The 11,598-nt window shown below is 49.4% G+C and overlaps 1 protein-coding gene across 3 annotated transcripts; it reads right to left on the bottom strand.

Annotated features, from left to right (window-relative positions):
- Positions 1–1,324: 1,324 nt before the first annotated feature.
- POLR2E (RNA polymerase II, I and III subunit E) lies at positions 1,325–10,869 on the bottom strand. 3 transcript variants are annotated; one of them, XM_035120723.2, is made up of 8 exons: positions 10,759–10,869; positions 10,257–10,431; positions 7,707–7,822; positions 6,313–6,393; positions 5,067–5,125; positions 3,725–3,803; positions 2,067–2,153; positions 1,325–1,896 (listed from the first exon to the last, which is right to left on the bottom strand). In XM_035120723.2, the coding sequence occupies exons 1-7, from the start codon at positions 10,813–10,815 to the stop codon at positions 2,088–2,090; spliced, it is 633 nt and encodes a 210-aa protein (XP_034976614.1). In that variant the 5' UTR covers positions 10,816–10,869; the 3' UTR covers positions 1,325–1,896; positions 2,067–2,087. The 3 variants fall into 3 exon arrangements, with proteins under 3 accessions (XP_034976614.1, XP_034976613.1, XP_034976611.1); XM_035120722.2 differs by having other exon boundaries at positions 1,325–1,980; XM_035120720.2 differs by having other exon boundaries at positions 1,325–2,153.
- Positions 10,870–11,598: the final 729 nt, after the last annotated feature.

Consider the following 11,598-nt stretch of genomic DNA (forward strand, 5'->3'; position numbering starts at 1 on the left):
GGGGCAAAAATGACAATCTCAGGAACGGTACCGTATGTGAGAGTTTTGTGTCGTATGTCAAGGGTGGATGAGGGGAACGTGTGTGGAGGTTCAGGTCTTAATAACCTCGGCCTTTTTAATTATTTGTATATAACATACCCCTCCCCGTGTTTGAGAGCTAGCCTGTTTGGCAGCTGGCTGGTTTGCTTTTTAAACTGCTGCACTCGCAATCCTGGACTGATGCTTTCGTTAGGTATGGAAATAAAGCAAGCGTACACCATCCATTGGAGTTGCGTCAATTTCCTTCCCACCCTCCTGCAACAATTAACCACCACCCTGGAAATAGCATCTCCAAAATACCTGTAATACCTCGCTGGTTAATAACAAAGTGTTGTTCAATTCAAAGTCATAGAATCATAGAATCATAGAATCATAGAGTTGGAAGAGACCACAAGGGCCATCCAGTCCAACCCCCTGCCAAGCAGGAAACACCATCAAAGCATTCCTGACAGATGGCTGTCAAGCCTCTGCTTAAAGACCTCCAAAGAAGGAGACTCCACCACACTCCTTGGCAGCAAATTCCACTGCCGAACAGCTCTTACTGTCAGGAAGTTCTTCCTAATGTTTAGGTGGAATTTTCTTTCTTGTAGTTTGAATCCGTTGCTCCGTGTCCGCTTCTCTGGAGCAGCAGAAAACAACCTTTCTCCCTCCTCTATATGACATCCTTTTATATATTTGAACATGGTTATCATATCACCCCTTAACCTTCTCTTCTCCAGGCTAAACATACCCAGCTCCCTAAGCCGTTCCTCATAAGGCATCGTTTCCAGGCCTTTGACCATTTTGGTTGCCCTCTGTTGTGTTGGTGCTGACCTTGAAAGTCCTAAACGGCCTCGGCCCAGTATACCTGAAGGAGCGTCTCCACCCCCATCGTCCATCCCGGACGCTGAGGTCCAGCTCCAAGGGCCTTCTGGCAGTTCCCTCCCTGCGAGAAGTGAGGTTAGAGGGAACCAGGCAGAGGGCCTTCTCGGTGGTGGCGCCCGCCCTGTGGAACGCCCTCTCATCAGATGTCAAGGAGATAAACAATCTGGCTTTTAGAAGACATCTGAAGGCAGCCCTGTTTAGGAAAGTTGTTAATGTTTGATCTTTTGCTGTGTTTTTAATTTCCTGTTGGAAGCTGCCCAGGGTGGCTGGGGAAAACCAGCCAGATGGGCGTAGTATAAATTATTATTATTATTACACAACTGGGGGCATCTTTCCCTCCATGGTTTCCCTTTTCAGTTTTCCCCTACAAAATCTTAGGCACTTTCCAAGCGCTCAACAATAGTCCTAACAAAAATCATCATTATTAGTTCTAACGCTTTATTGAAATGATAACCTTATTAAGACAAGACCGTCGAGGCTCCTTTCGAGAGAGGCGGATTTTCCCCAGCAGTGATCAGCAAAACAGAGAAAGGAAGAGGAACGTTCTCAGGAGTCCAGAAAACCCTTTCTCTCGCAAACGGTTTCTTGCAAGCACACTCTAAAGGCAGAGAGGCCTCTACACAGGGTCCTCCATCCAGGCTTGGAAAAAGAGCATCTTTCGTTTCTTCAATTAGAGGTGAACACGCAGAGCTAAGAGAGATGAAGGATCCAAGGCACACAGCCAAAAACGGCTTCCAGGCCATGCCATCAGTGTAAGCAAAATATACCTGGCCCCTGTTCAGTTGGGGGGTGGAATTATCAGTAGGGTGCCTGTTGTGACGTTAGCAAGCAGTTCCAATTCAGATCATGAGATCTAGAAGCTTGGGCGGTTCGAAGCAGCAATCCTATGCCCAAGAAGACTCCCTGGGCTTTCCCTCCAGAAGAGACACAAACACGTACGCCCCAAATTCCAATCCTTGTGGTTATTAGGAAAGCAGGTTTGCAGTCTCCGCGCTGCATGGTGTACGGAAAATTGACGGAACCCAGGGGGCGACAGGAGAAGTGTTGGTATCTTGTTAGGTATATACTGTTCAAAATCTGTCAAAGAAGCATTTCTCAGCAAAGCAGATCTCTCTAAAAGGAGGCTGCCCACATTTCCTCTTAAGGTAAGGAGGTAAGAGTACCTTGCAAAGTAGTTTTGTCGGCTACTGCACCAGCCTGTAGGTGATATACCGGCCGGCCGTCTCGCTGGGACGAATGATCTTCACCACCTGCAAGAAGACAGTTCTCAAAGCTACTGTGGTTTCAAAATCAGGTACTGATTTGGGAGAAGGCAGGCAGAGAGCCAGTAGCCCTTTCCACACAATAAAGGTAAAGGGACCCCTGACCATTAGGTCCAGTCGCAGATGACTCTGGGGTTGCGGCGCTCATCTCGCTTTACTGGCCGAGGGAGCCGGCATACAGCTTCCAGGTCATGTGGCCAGCATGACAAAGCCGCTTCTGGCAAACCAGAGCAGCGCGTGGAAATGCCGTTTACCTTCCTGCCGGAGCGGTATCTATTTATCTACTTGCACTTTGACGTGCTTTCAAACTGCTGGGTGGGCAGGAGCAGGGACCGAGCAACGGGAGCTCACCCCGTCACAGGGATTCGAACCGCTAACCTTCTGATCAGCAAGCCCTAGGCTCTGTGGTTTAACCCACAGCGCCACCCGCATCCCGATTTTTCACATGATATACCGTATATCCTGGCGTATAAGACGACTTTTGAACCCAGGAAAATCTTTTCAAAAGTTGGGGGGCCGTATTATCCGCCGGGAATAAGATTCTGCGGGCGCCGCATACGGTGGGGGGAGCTCAAAAACGGCCGCAGCCGCATCCCCACCATATGCAGCGACCGTGTAAGCGAGAGGGGATGTGGCACCGGGCTTTCCTTCCTCTTCTCTGCAGGGAAAGCAGCAGCAGCTTACTCGTATGCAAGCAGGCACCTCTTTCTTTCGCGGAGCTTTCCTCCCTCCTCCCTCCTGGGAAAGAAAGCGGCACCCGTTTACGCGCGTGTAAGCAACTGCCGCTTTATTTCCCTGCAGGAAGAGGGGAAAGAAAAACACGGAAAGATAGCAGCTTCTTTCTCTCTCTCTCTCTCTCCCCCCCCCCACTCGCCTCCGTGCCTGGAACAATAGAGTGCGAGGGGAGCCGGCTCTGGGCTGCGCTCCCTCCCCTTCTCCCTCTCTCCACCTCTCCTCCCCTCCCTCCGAATGAAATCTACGGTAGTTCAAAATGCTACCTGTAGTTCTTAGCATGCCTGCAAGTAAGTGCATTTAAACATCTGTGCATTTAAGCACTGATGTCTCTCTTTTGGCTTCATTTACTGGTATTTAAAAAGCGGGGAGAGGAAGAGATACAGAAAATTTTTATTTGGTGTGTGTTGGAAGTTTGGGATAAACTCTACATTTTGACTGGAAAAGTAGGGAGTCGTCTTATACGCCCAGTCGCATTTATTGGAATCTGTTGGCAGGGGTGATGGAAGCTAATTTCAGTAGTTAAAAAAACATGAGACTAAGGCCAACAGCCCCCACCCCCTTTAAATTTACTCAGAACAAATTGCAATGTTCTCTTTCCCATGACTGTAGAGCAGGCATGTCCAACAGGTAAAAAAAGCTCAACAACTTTGACCTGGACCCCCAGAAAGGGAGTTGATCACTGCCAGTTTTTAACTCTATGAGTAGATGGCAGAGTAGATTGGGAGTTGGCCACCCCTCCTGTAGAGCAACGGAGAGCCCATGAATTGGTCCTGTCCCCTTCGATTCACGTGTGGCCCAACGGTGGCCTGTCCACAAGACCTTACCTGGCCTCGCTTGATTCCAAAGTAGCGAGCCACCGGGTCCCCGGCCTGTATCCTGGGGAGCTGGTTCTCTCGGAGCTTACTGGGGGAAAGCAGTTAAGGGAACACAATTCATCCGTTTCACCTGCCCGGGAAGAAAAAAGGCAAGAGTAACAAGCCGGGTTCAATTCGGGGAGAGGCTGCACTCATTCAAGTCCTGGCTCATGACAACTACCGTCAGACAACGGGGGGGGGGGGCGACCCCTTTTGGTCCGAGGGCGACGCTCCCTTCCAAGGGCCGCATGCCGGAGGCAAAAGGGGATGGAGAAATGAAGACAGAAGCTGCGTGGTGGTGGTTAGTGTCAGTGTTAATTATCTTATGTACCGTATATGCTGGCGTATAAGGCGACTGGGCGTATAAGGCGACCCCTTACTTTTCAAGTTAAAATATAGAATTTGGGATGTACTCCAGCCCTTTTTTGGCGGGGAGGGGAGGGGAGGCTGTCTTCTCCAGCACTCAAGTCTGCAGCCGGGGAAATGGAGGTTTGTTTGTTTGTTTGCTTGCTTAGTTATTGAGAGGGGGAAAGAAGCCAGAGAGAGGAGAGATAGAGAAGCAGAGACATCGATCAAAAGGAGGGAGAGGGAGAGGGAGGCAGAGACATCGAGCAAAAGGGGGGGAAAGAAACCATAGAGAGGATAGCGATAGAGGGGCAGAGACATCGGAGGCTCACACAGCCAGCGAAAGACGCTGAGCAGCAGTGAAAGAGAGAGACAACGAGGCTGGCTCAGTGAGCAAAAGGGGAATAGAAGCCAGGGAGAGGGAGAGGGAGAGGGAGGCAGAGACATCGAGCAAAAGGGGGGGGGGAAGAAACCATAGAGAGGATAGCGATAGAGGGGCAGAGACATCGGAGGCTCACACAGCCAGCGAAAGACGCTGAGCAGCAGTGAAAGAGAGAGCGGAGAGAGAGAGAGACGGAGAGATCCCTTTGCTTTGCGCTGACAAAAAGAGAAGAGGCAGCAGCTTGACACCAATGAAATACACAAAACTGTATCTCTGCGCTGATCCAGGTCACAAAGCCATGAGGGAGCCATTCTCCCTGGCGGGGAGCAGCCCCCTCCCGAGCGCGCTTCTTTGCGTTCATATGGTCACTGCATACAGTGGGGATGCGGCCGTTTTTGAGCTCCCCCCACCGTATGCGGTGACTGCAGATTCTTGGACCCGGCGTATAAGACGGGCCCCCAACTTTTGAAAAAAAATTTCCTGGGTTCAAAAGCCGTCTAATACGCCAGTATATACGGTATTTTGTGTTTACGTAACATGACTTTTGAGACCTATGGGGATAGGGCAGTAGAACGAAAAGGATACTATCGGGCCAGTAACTCGGTCACCTCCTCTTTAGTCATAACAACATGTTCGGGAACCAACTGCAGAAGCAAAAAGAAAGAAAGGTAGGTCAGGATACAGGCAAAGAACAGGATGAGGACACAGCTAGTCACTTTTGGTGCACAGTAATCTTTCAATCCATTAGGCAGAAAAAGAACTGGGGTAAGAATGGAGGTCCATTTTTGTGTCCTACGGGGAAACAAATGTTCCACAGTGGACTTATCTGGCATGCATACATTTTGCTTTCTGGTGGGGTGACATTTCTAAGTTACTCTGCTAAATCACACATGTCAGGATAACTGTTTGCACAACCCAGTAAGGAAGATAACACAGTGGAATTCAAAACAGTAACAATTAATTGCACTCTTATTCCAAATCCAACCAGAACCATTTTTGTGTGATTAATTCAACAAAATGGGTGGACCTTTAGCCTGGAAAAGAGGAAACTAAGAGGAGATCTGACAGCCACCTTCCAATATCTCAAGGGCTGTGTCACATGGAAGAGGGACCCAGCTTGTTTTCTCCTGCTCTGGTGGTGTAGGACTCGAACCCATGGCTTCAAGTTACAAGAAAGGAGATTCGGACTCTACATCAGGAAGAACTTCCTGACAGTCAGAGCTGTTCGACTGTGGGATGGAAGGTGCTGGACTCTCCTTCCTTGGAGGTTTTTAAGCAGAGGTTGGATGGCCATCTGCTGAGATTCCTGCATTGCAGGGGGTTGGACTAGATGACCCTCGGATCCCTTCCAACTCCAAGATTCTTTCCAAAGTGTGAAGCCTAAGAGGCCTCATTGCCTCTTAGCACCTCCCCCCACCCAAATCCCAACTTTGAGAACCACTGTTGTAGAACAACCCATATGCAGCCAGAGCATCGGTTTGGTTTCGTTCTCATCTTGGAAGCTTTCTGTTGCCTAAGCAGCATTTAAGTAAAGGTAAAGGGACAACTGACCGTTAGGTCCAGTCGCGGATGACTCTGGGATTGCGGCGTTTATCTCACTTTACTGGCCGAGTACAGCTTCCGGGTCATGCAGCCAGCATGACTAAGCCAGAGCAGCGCACGGAAACGCCGTTTACCTTCCTGCCAGAGCGGTACCTATTTATCTACTTGCACTTCGTGCTTTCGAACTGCTAGGCTGGCAGGAGCAGGGACCGAGCAACGGGAGCTCACCCCGTCGTGGGGATTCGAACCGCCGACCTTCTGATCGGCAAGTCCTAGGAGAACGCCTCACCTCGTGTTCAGTGATGTTGATCAGCAGTTCTTGCTGAAGGAACTGCTCGAGGATGTACTTGGGAGCCATGTCTACAAGAGACTGAAAAAAAAAGAGCGGGAGGGAAATAGGCATGAGCTCATGTCAGGCTTCAGGGAATTGGCTTCATCTCTCCCTTGGTAGTAGATAAGCAAAGCAAAAGAAAAGGAGCCTTCTTACAAGTTAGAAACTTTAATGATCACAGCGAGAGAACAAAGAACCCATTTCCTAGGAATGGCGGTGCTCGCAATTAGGAATTCCGCCCCCTTATGTCCCTAACCTGAGCTTGTAACCTCTGTGTTTTCTGTTCTGCTACTTTCTCAGCCCTTCTTGACCTTGGGGAGAATGGAGGAATGCTTTCCAGAGATAGCGAATCTGTTAACTCTCTCACTCTCTCTCTCTCTCTGCTAGTGTTTCTTTTGCTAGCTGTTCCCCATCCAGTATTTCCCAGCTTCTGCCTTCTGAATTATGTCCCTCTGCTCCTGGGAAGATTCGGGAAATGGATCAGAAGAAGGGGGAAGCTCCCACCATTCATCCTCACGGCAGCCCTCCTCAGTGCAGTCCCTGACAGCTAAGCAGGAGAAATCAGAAAGAGGACCCAAGACACTAGTGGAGAGAACGGGGGGGGGGGGAAGCAAGCTCTCTCTCTCTCTAGGCTGGGGAACAGGCACCAACGTAGCAGCCTCAGGCACTAGGTTAGTAATAATAATAATAATAATAATAATAATAATATTTATACCCTGCCCATCTGGCTGGGTTTCCCCAGACACTCTGGGCGGGCTTCCAACTAATGATTAAAAACACAATAAAACATCAGTCATTAAAAACATCACTAAACAGGGCTGCCTTCAGATGTCTTCTAAATGTCAGATAGTTGTTTATTTCCTCAACCTCTGGAGGGCGTTCTACAGGGCGGGTGCCACCACCGAGAAGGCCCTCTGCCCAGTTCCCTGTAACCTCACTTCTTGCAGGGAGGGAACCGCCAGAACGCCCTCGGAGCTAGACCTCGGTGTCCGGGATGGACGATGGGGATGGAGACGCCCCTTCAGGGATGCTGGGCTGAGGCTGTTTAGGGCTTTGAAGGTTAGCACCAACGTTTTGAATTGTGCTCGGAAATGTCCTGGGAGCCGATGTAGGTCTTTTAAGACCGGTGTTATGTGGTCTCGGCGGCCGCTCCCAGTCTGGCTGCCGCATTCTGAATTAGTTGCAGGTTAGCAATCCCTGAACTAAATCACATCAACACCCATATAGGAGGAGTAACCTACACCAAGGCATTTCTTTGCCTGCGAAGGTTCACTGCCCACTGAACGCCTCGTGCCCAAACTAGCGCCAACTGTGCCCTCTAGGTTGGACACCGCCCAGCCGGACTTGGCTACCTGTTTAGCTGAGGGAGTCATGCCCTGTTGCACCACAATGAGGGCCCGGGTGATGTTCTCCTCCTGCATCCGCTGGCAGTACATCTTGATGGTCTTAATCCCAACCTTTGGCTCCTCTGAAAGGGAACAAAACGGGACGGTTGGCGTAAGGAAATAATTTTGTCCCCACCACCACCTCTCTAGGGCCAACACGCGTTGCTAGGCGAGACTCTCATTTCTTAATAAGACAAGCTCCCAAACCTCGGTGTTATGGCGAAGGGACATTTTGGGGTGAGCTTCTCCCCCCACAACTGAGAAGAACGAGTCCCCTTTTCAGCAAAAGCTCATCCTTTAATGATACAGGAAAACGTTTCTTGCTGGGGGTGGGGGGTGGGGATGTCAGGTAAATTCTACTTAATATCGATCCTGAGTAGATTCCAATGTATAAGTTAGCTGAGTAACAACTTAAACACATTTCAGGATTCCCCAAAAATAGACCAGAGGCAATTGTATTTCATCCAGCGGAGCTTTACTGCTACTGAAGGCAAATAAGCATCATGGTCACAAATCCAATACATTCAGGATTGGAACTGTCCATTAGAAATCCAGTTGCAGCAGACTTAACTTAAACTTTCAATAACTTATAACAAGTCTAAACCTTAACACTATATGCAGAACACCACACCAGACAGAAAAGAGAAAGTGTGAAACCCAGTTACAGGTAGGTAGCTGTGTTGGTCTGAGTCGAAGCAAAATGAAAAAATTCCTTCAGTAGCACCTTAAAGACCAACTAAGTTTATATTTTGGTATGAGCTTTCGTGTGCATGCACACTTCTTCAGATACACTAGAAACAGAAGTGTCAGACCCTATATATATACAGAGGGTGGTGGGGGTGGGTGGGAATGGGTGATGGGCTGATGGGAGTGGTAAACCTGTAGATGGCTGTTAATGGCTGCTGATGGCTGCAATTAGTCCTGGGCTGAGGTGCTAAAGAAAGCTTGATCATGCATAATGAGATAAGAATCCAATGTCTCTATTCCCAGGTGCTTCCATGGTTTTAAGCTTGGTAATGATTTCCAATTCAGCAACTTCTCTTTCCAGTCTGTTCCTGAAATTTCTCTGTAATAAAACAGCTGTGAAACCCAGGTTCCTTCTGGCCCTACTTTTATAGTCAGCATGACCTTGACAGAAAGAGGTAACAGGACCAGTTTAAGCCAGCGGTACTCAGCTTCTCTGTAGGATAACCCAAACATCATGAACCTTCTGCTTGCTTCTTGCACACAGAGAAGCTTCCAGAACCCTCCCGAATTATTTGGAATAGGAAAGATCTCTACACATCAGATCAATACTGTCTGCACTAAGAAATGCAAACTGACAAGCATAACATGATTCCTAACAGTGAGAAGCAATGTTGCCATGCCATTACACACAGCCACCTTTAAACCATGCATTGTGAAGCCAGGCACTATTTTTAATCGTATTGTTTTGCTATCCTAAGTTCCGTTAAGAGGAATGGGATATATAACAGTACTTCTGTCTTGTCAGGATTCAACCTCAATCTGTTAGCCGCCATCCATCCTCCAACCGCCTCCAGACCCTCACACAGGACCTTCACTGGTTCTGATTTAAAAGAGAGGTAGAGCTGGGTATCACCCACATACTGATGAACACCCAGCCCAAACCCCCTGATGATCTCTCTCAGCGGCTTCATATAGATGTTGAAAAGCCTGGGGGAGAGGGGGGGAGCCCTGAGGTACCCCACAAGTGAGAGCCCAGGGGTCTGAACACTCATCCCCCAGCACCACTTTCTCTTAGGGCTCTATTCCTCTCACTGTGCACGTCACATGCCTGTGTTAAGCATTCCGGCAAAGATTGTTGAAATCACGGGAGCGCATGTTTGCTATATTCTGTTTCTGTTCCCCCCCCCCCCCCGCCTCCTTCGGACTTCTCTCAGCGAGAGGAGACATGTTTTCCTTTTGTTCTGCCCTACACTTAATAAAGTAGCTTTTAGTACACGTCAGCCTAGCTCCATATGCGTTTTATCTCTGCTGGACTCTGGAAATGTACTCAGTGTCTCTAAGACATGGGTCGTAATAAATCATCGGGAAAGGGATGTCAGAACTCCCTAGAGCTGAGCGCTGAGCGCTGATGGGAGAGACGGGCTGGATTTGTGCCTGCATTATGCCTGGCGATCATTCTTGCCCCCGGCTGACCCGACACTTTCTGGTCATGGCCCAGGAGGAAGGAGTGGAACCAGTGTATAACGGTGCCCCCAGCTCCCCTAGACGGTCCAGAAGGATGTCATGGTTGATGGTATCAAAGGCCACTGAGAAATCCAGCAGGACCAGGAAACAGCTTTCACCCTTGTCCCTAGCCCACCAGAGATCATCGACCAGCGCAACCAAGGCCGTTTTAGTTCCATGATGAGGCCTGAATCCTGATTAGAAGGGCTTGCTGTATTACTACATTAAAGAGAAAGAAAGCCAGCCAAGCCTAAGAAGAATAAGACGACACAATCAAACCAGCAGGCGAAAGGGGGTCAAACCTTTTGCTTAATGCCGCCGCCTCACCTGGGAAGAAGACAAACATCTGATCGGTGGGGTCGTCGTTGTGGGCCACCAACACGGTGAGGTCTGTCCGCCGGGGTCGCCCTTCGCTGGGCTTGTCGCCAAACTGGGCTTTGAACTCCTCCAGGGTCTGGTCCAACTCATCCTGGGTGACCAGGTAACCTCGATCGTGACACAGCTGGAGCGATTTGGAAGTAAGGAAGAACGAAAGGGGGAGAGAGAGGTCCATTTATTCCGAGGGCATCTTGAGAGCCAGCCGGGTCAAAGGAAGAACCCAGCATCTCATTCTCACAGGCTGATTCCTCCAGGAAGCCCAAAACAGACAGAGCATGGAGAGGGCAGGGAAGACACAGCACAAGAGGAAAGAGGGACGAGGAGAAGAGAGTGTTCCTAGGGGAGGCTGTAGAGTAGGGGGAGGTGGGAGGGAAAAACCCCAAGGAGCTGCCAGCTCCCAAAATCCGATCCCTGCTCCCTTCTCCCGTTCTCCCTGCCCGCCCGCCCAGACCTGCATGATGGTTTTCCGGATCTTCCACAAGCGGTACGTCTCCTCCTCGTCGTCCATGGCGCCCGGCGAAGCTTCGAAGAACACGAACGGCGCGCTGCGCAGGCGCAATAGGTTTTTAAATAACCCGACTGCCGAAACTACGCATGCGCAAAGTGCGTCGCCCGGGCGCCGTTTTATGACAGCGAAAGCTCGACGCATGCGCATAGGGACTTCACTTGCCTCGCCTCCCGAGGGAGCGCCCGCAACGGCAGTTCTGCGCACGCGCGACCCTTAAAAAAAAAAAAAAGCTATCGCGGACGCGGTAGGAGAGTTCGTTTCTTTGCGCATGCGTATTTCCGACGCAGGATTTATCTACCTGCCAGCTCTTGGGTTTCTCCCGCGCCGTACTGCGCAGGCGCCAACGGTTCCGGTTGCCCTGCTGTCGCTATAGCAACGATGGGACCATAGAGGTACTACGGAGGAGGTAAAAACGAAGAGTAGTGCTAGGGACACAAAAGTTGTTGAGCTTCTGTTTGTTTGTTTGGGGGGGGGGAGGGTAGCCCTATATATGGCTTAAATGCACAGAAAAAATATATATGCTTTTTTTGTTTTCATTTTATACTTTTACTTTTTCGTATTTTTTCTTTTATTTTCGGAATATTTGATGTAATTCATGCCTTCTCTGTAATTTTTAAAAATGCAATAATTTTTTTTTAAAAAACAACAACAACACACCAATATATTAGCTGCAGGGAGAGGGAATTTTCAGCCGTGCAAATTGTGCTCTGCTACAATTCCCAAGAAAGAACCACAACTCCCAAGGAAGAAAAACTAGAACTCCCAAGGAAGAAACTAGAACTC

The sequence above is a fragment of the Zootoca vivipara genome, chromosome 6 (assembly GCF_963506605.1).
Source record: "Zootoca vivipara chromosome 6, rZooViv1.1, whole genome shotgun sequence".
Classification (NCBI taxonomy): Eukaryota; Metazoa; Chordata; class Lepidosauria; order Squamata; family Lacertidae; genus Zootoca; species Zootoca vivipara.

Excerpts from the sequence above, each read along its gene's own strand:
- POLR2E (XM_035120723.2), bottom strand. The coding sequence starts at position 10,815 with ATGGACGACGAGGAGGAGACGTACCGCTTGTGGAAGATCCGGAAAACC. Across the intron at positions 7,823-10,256 it reads GATGTTTGTCTTCTTCCCAG|AGGAGCCAAAGGTTGGGATT; the intron begins GTGAGGCGGCGG and ends GTTCCCTTTCAG. Across the intron at positions 6,394-7,706 it reads TGACTCCCTCAGCTAAACAG|TCTCTTGTAGACATGGCTCC; the intron begins GTAGCCAAGTCC and ends TTTTTTTTTCAG.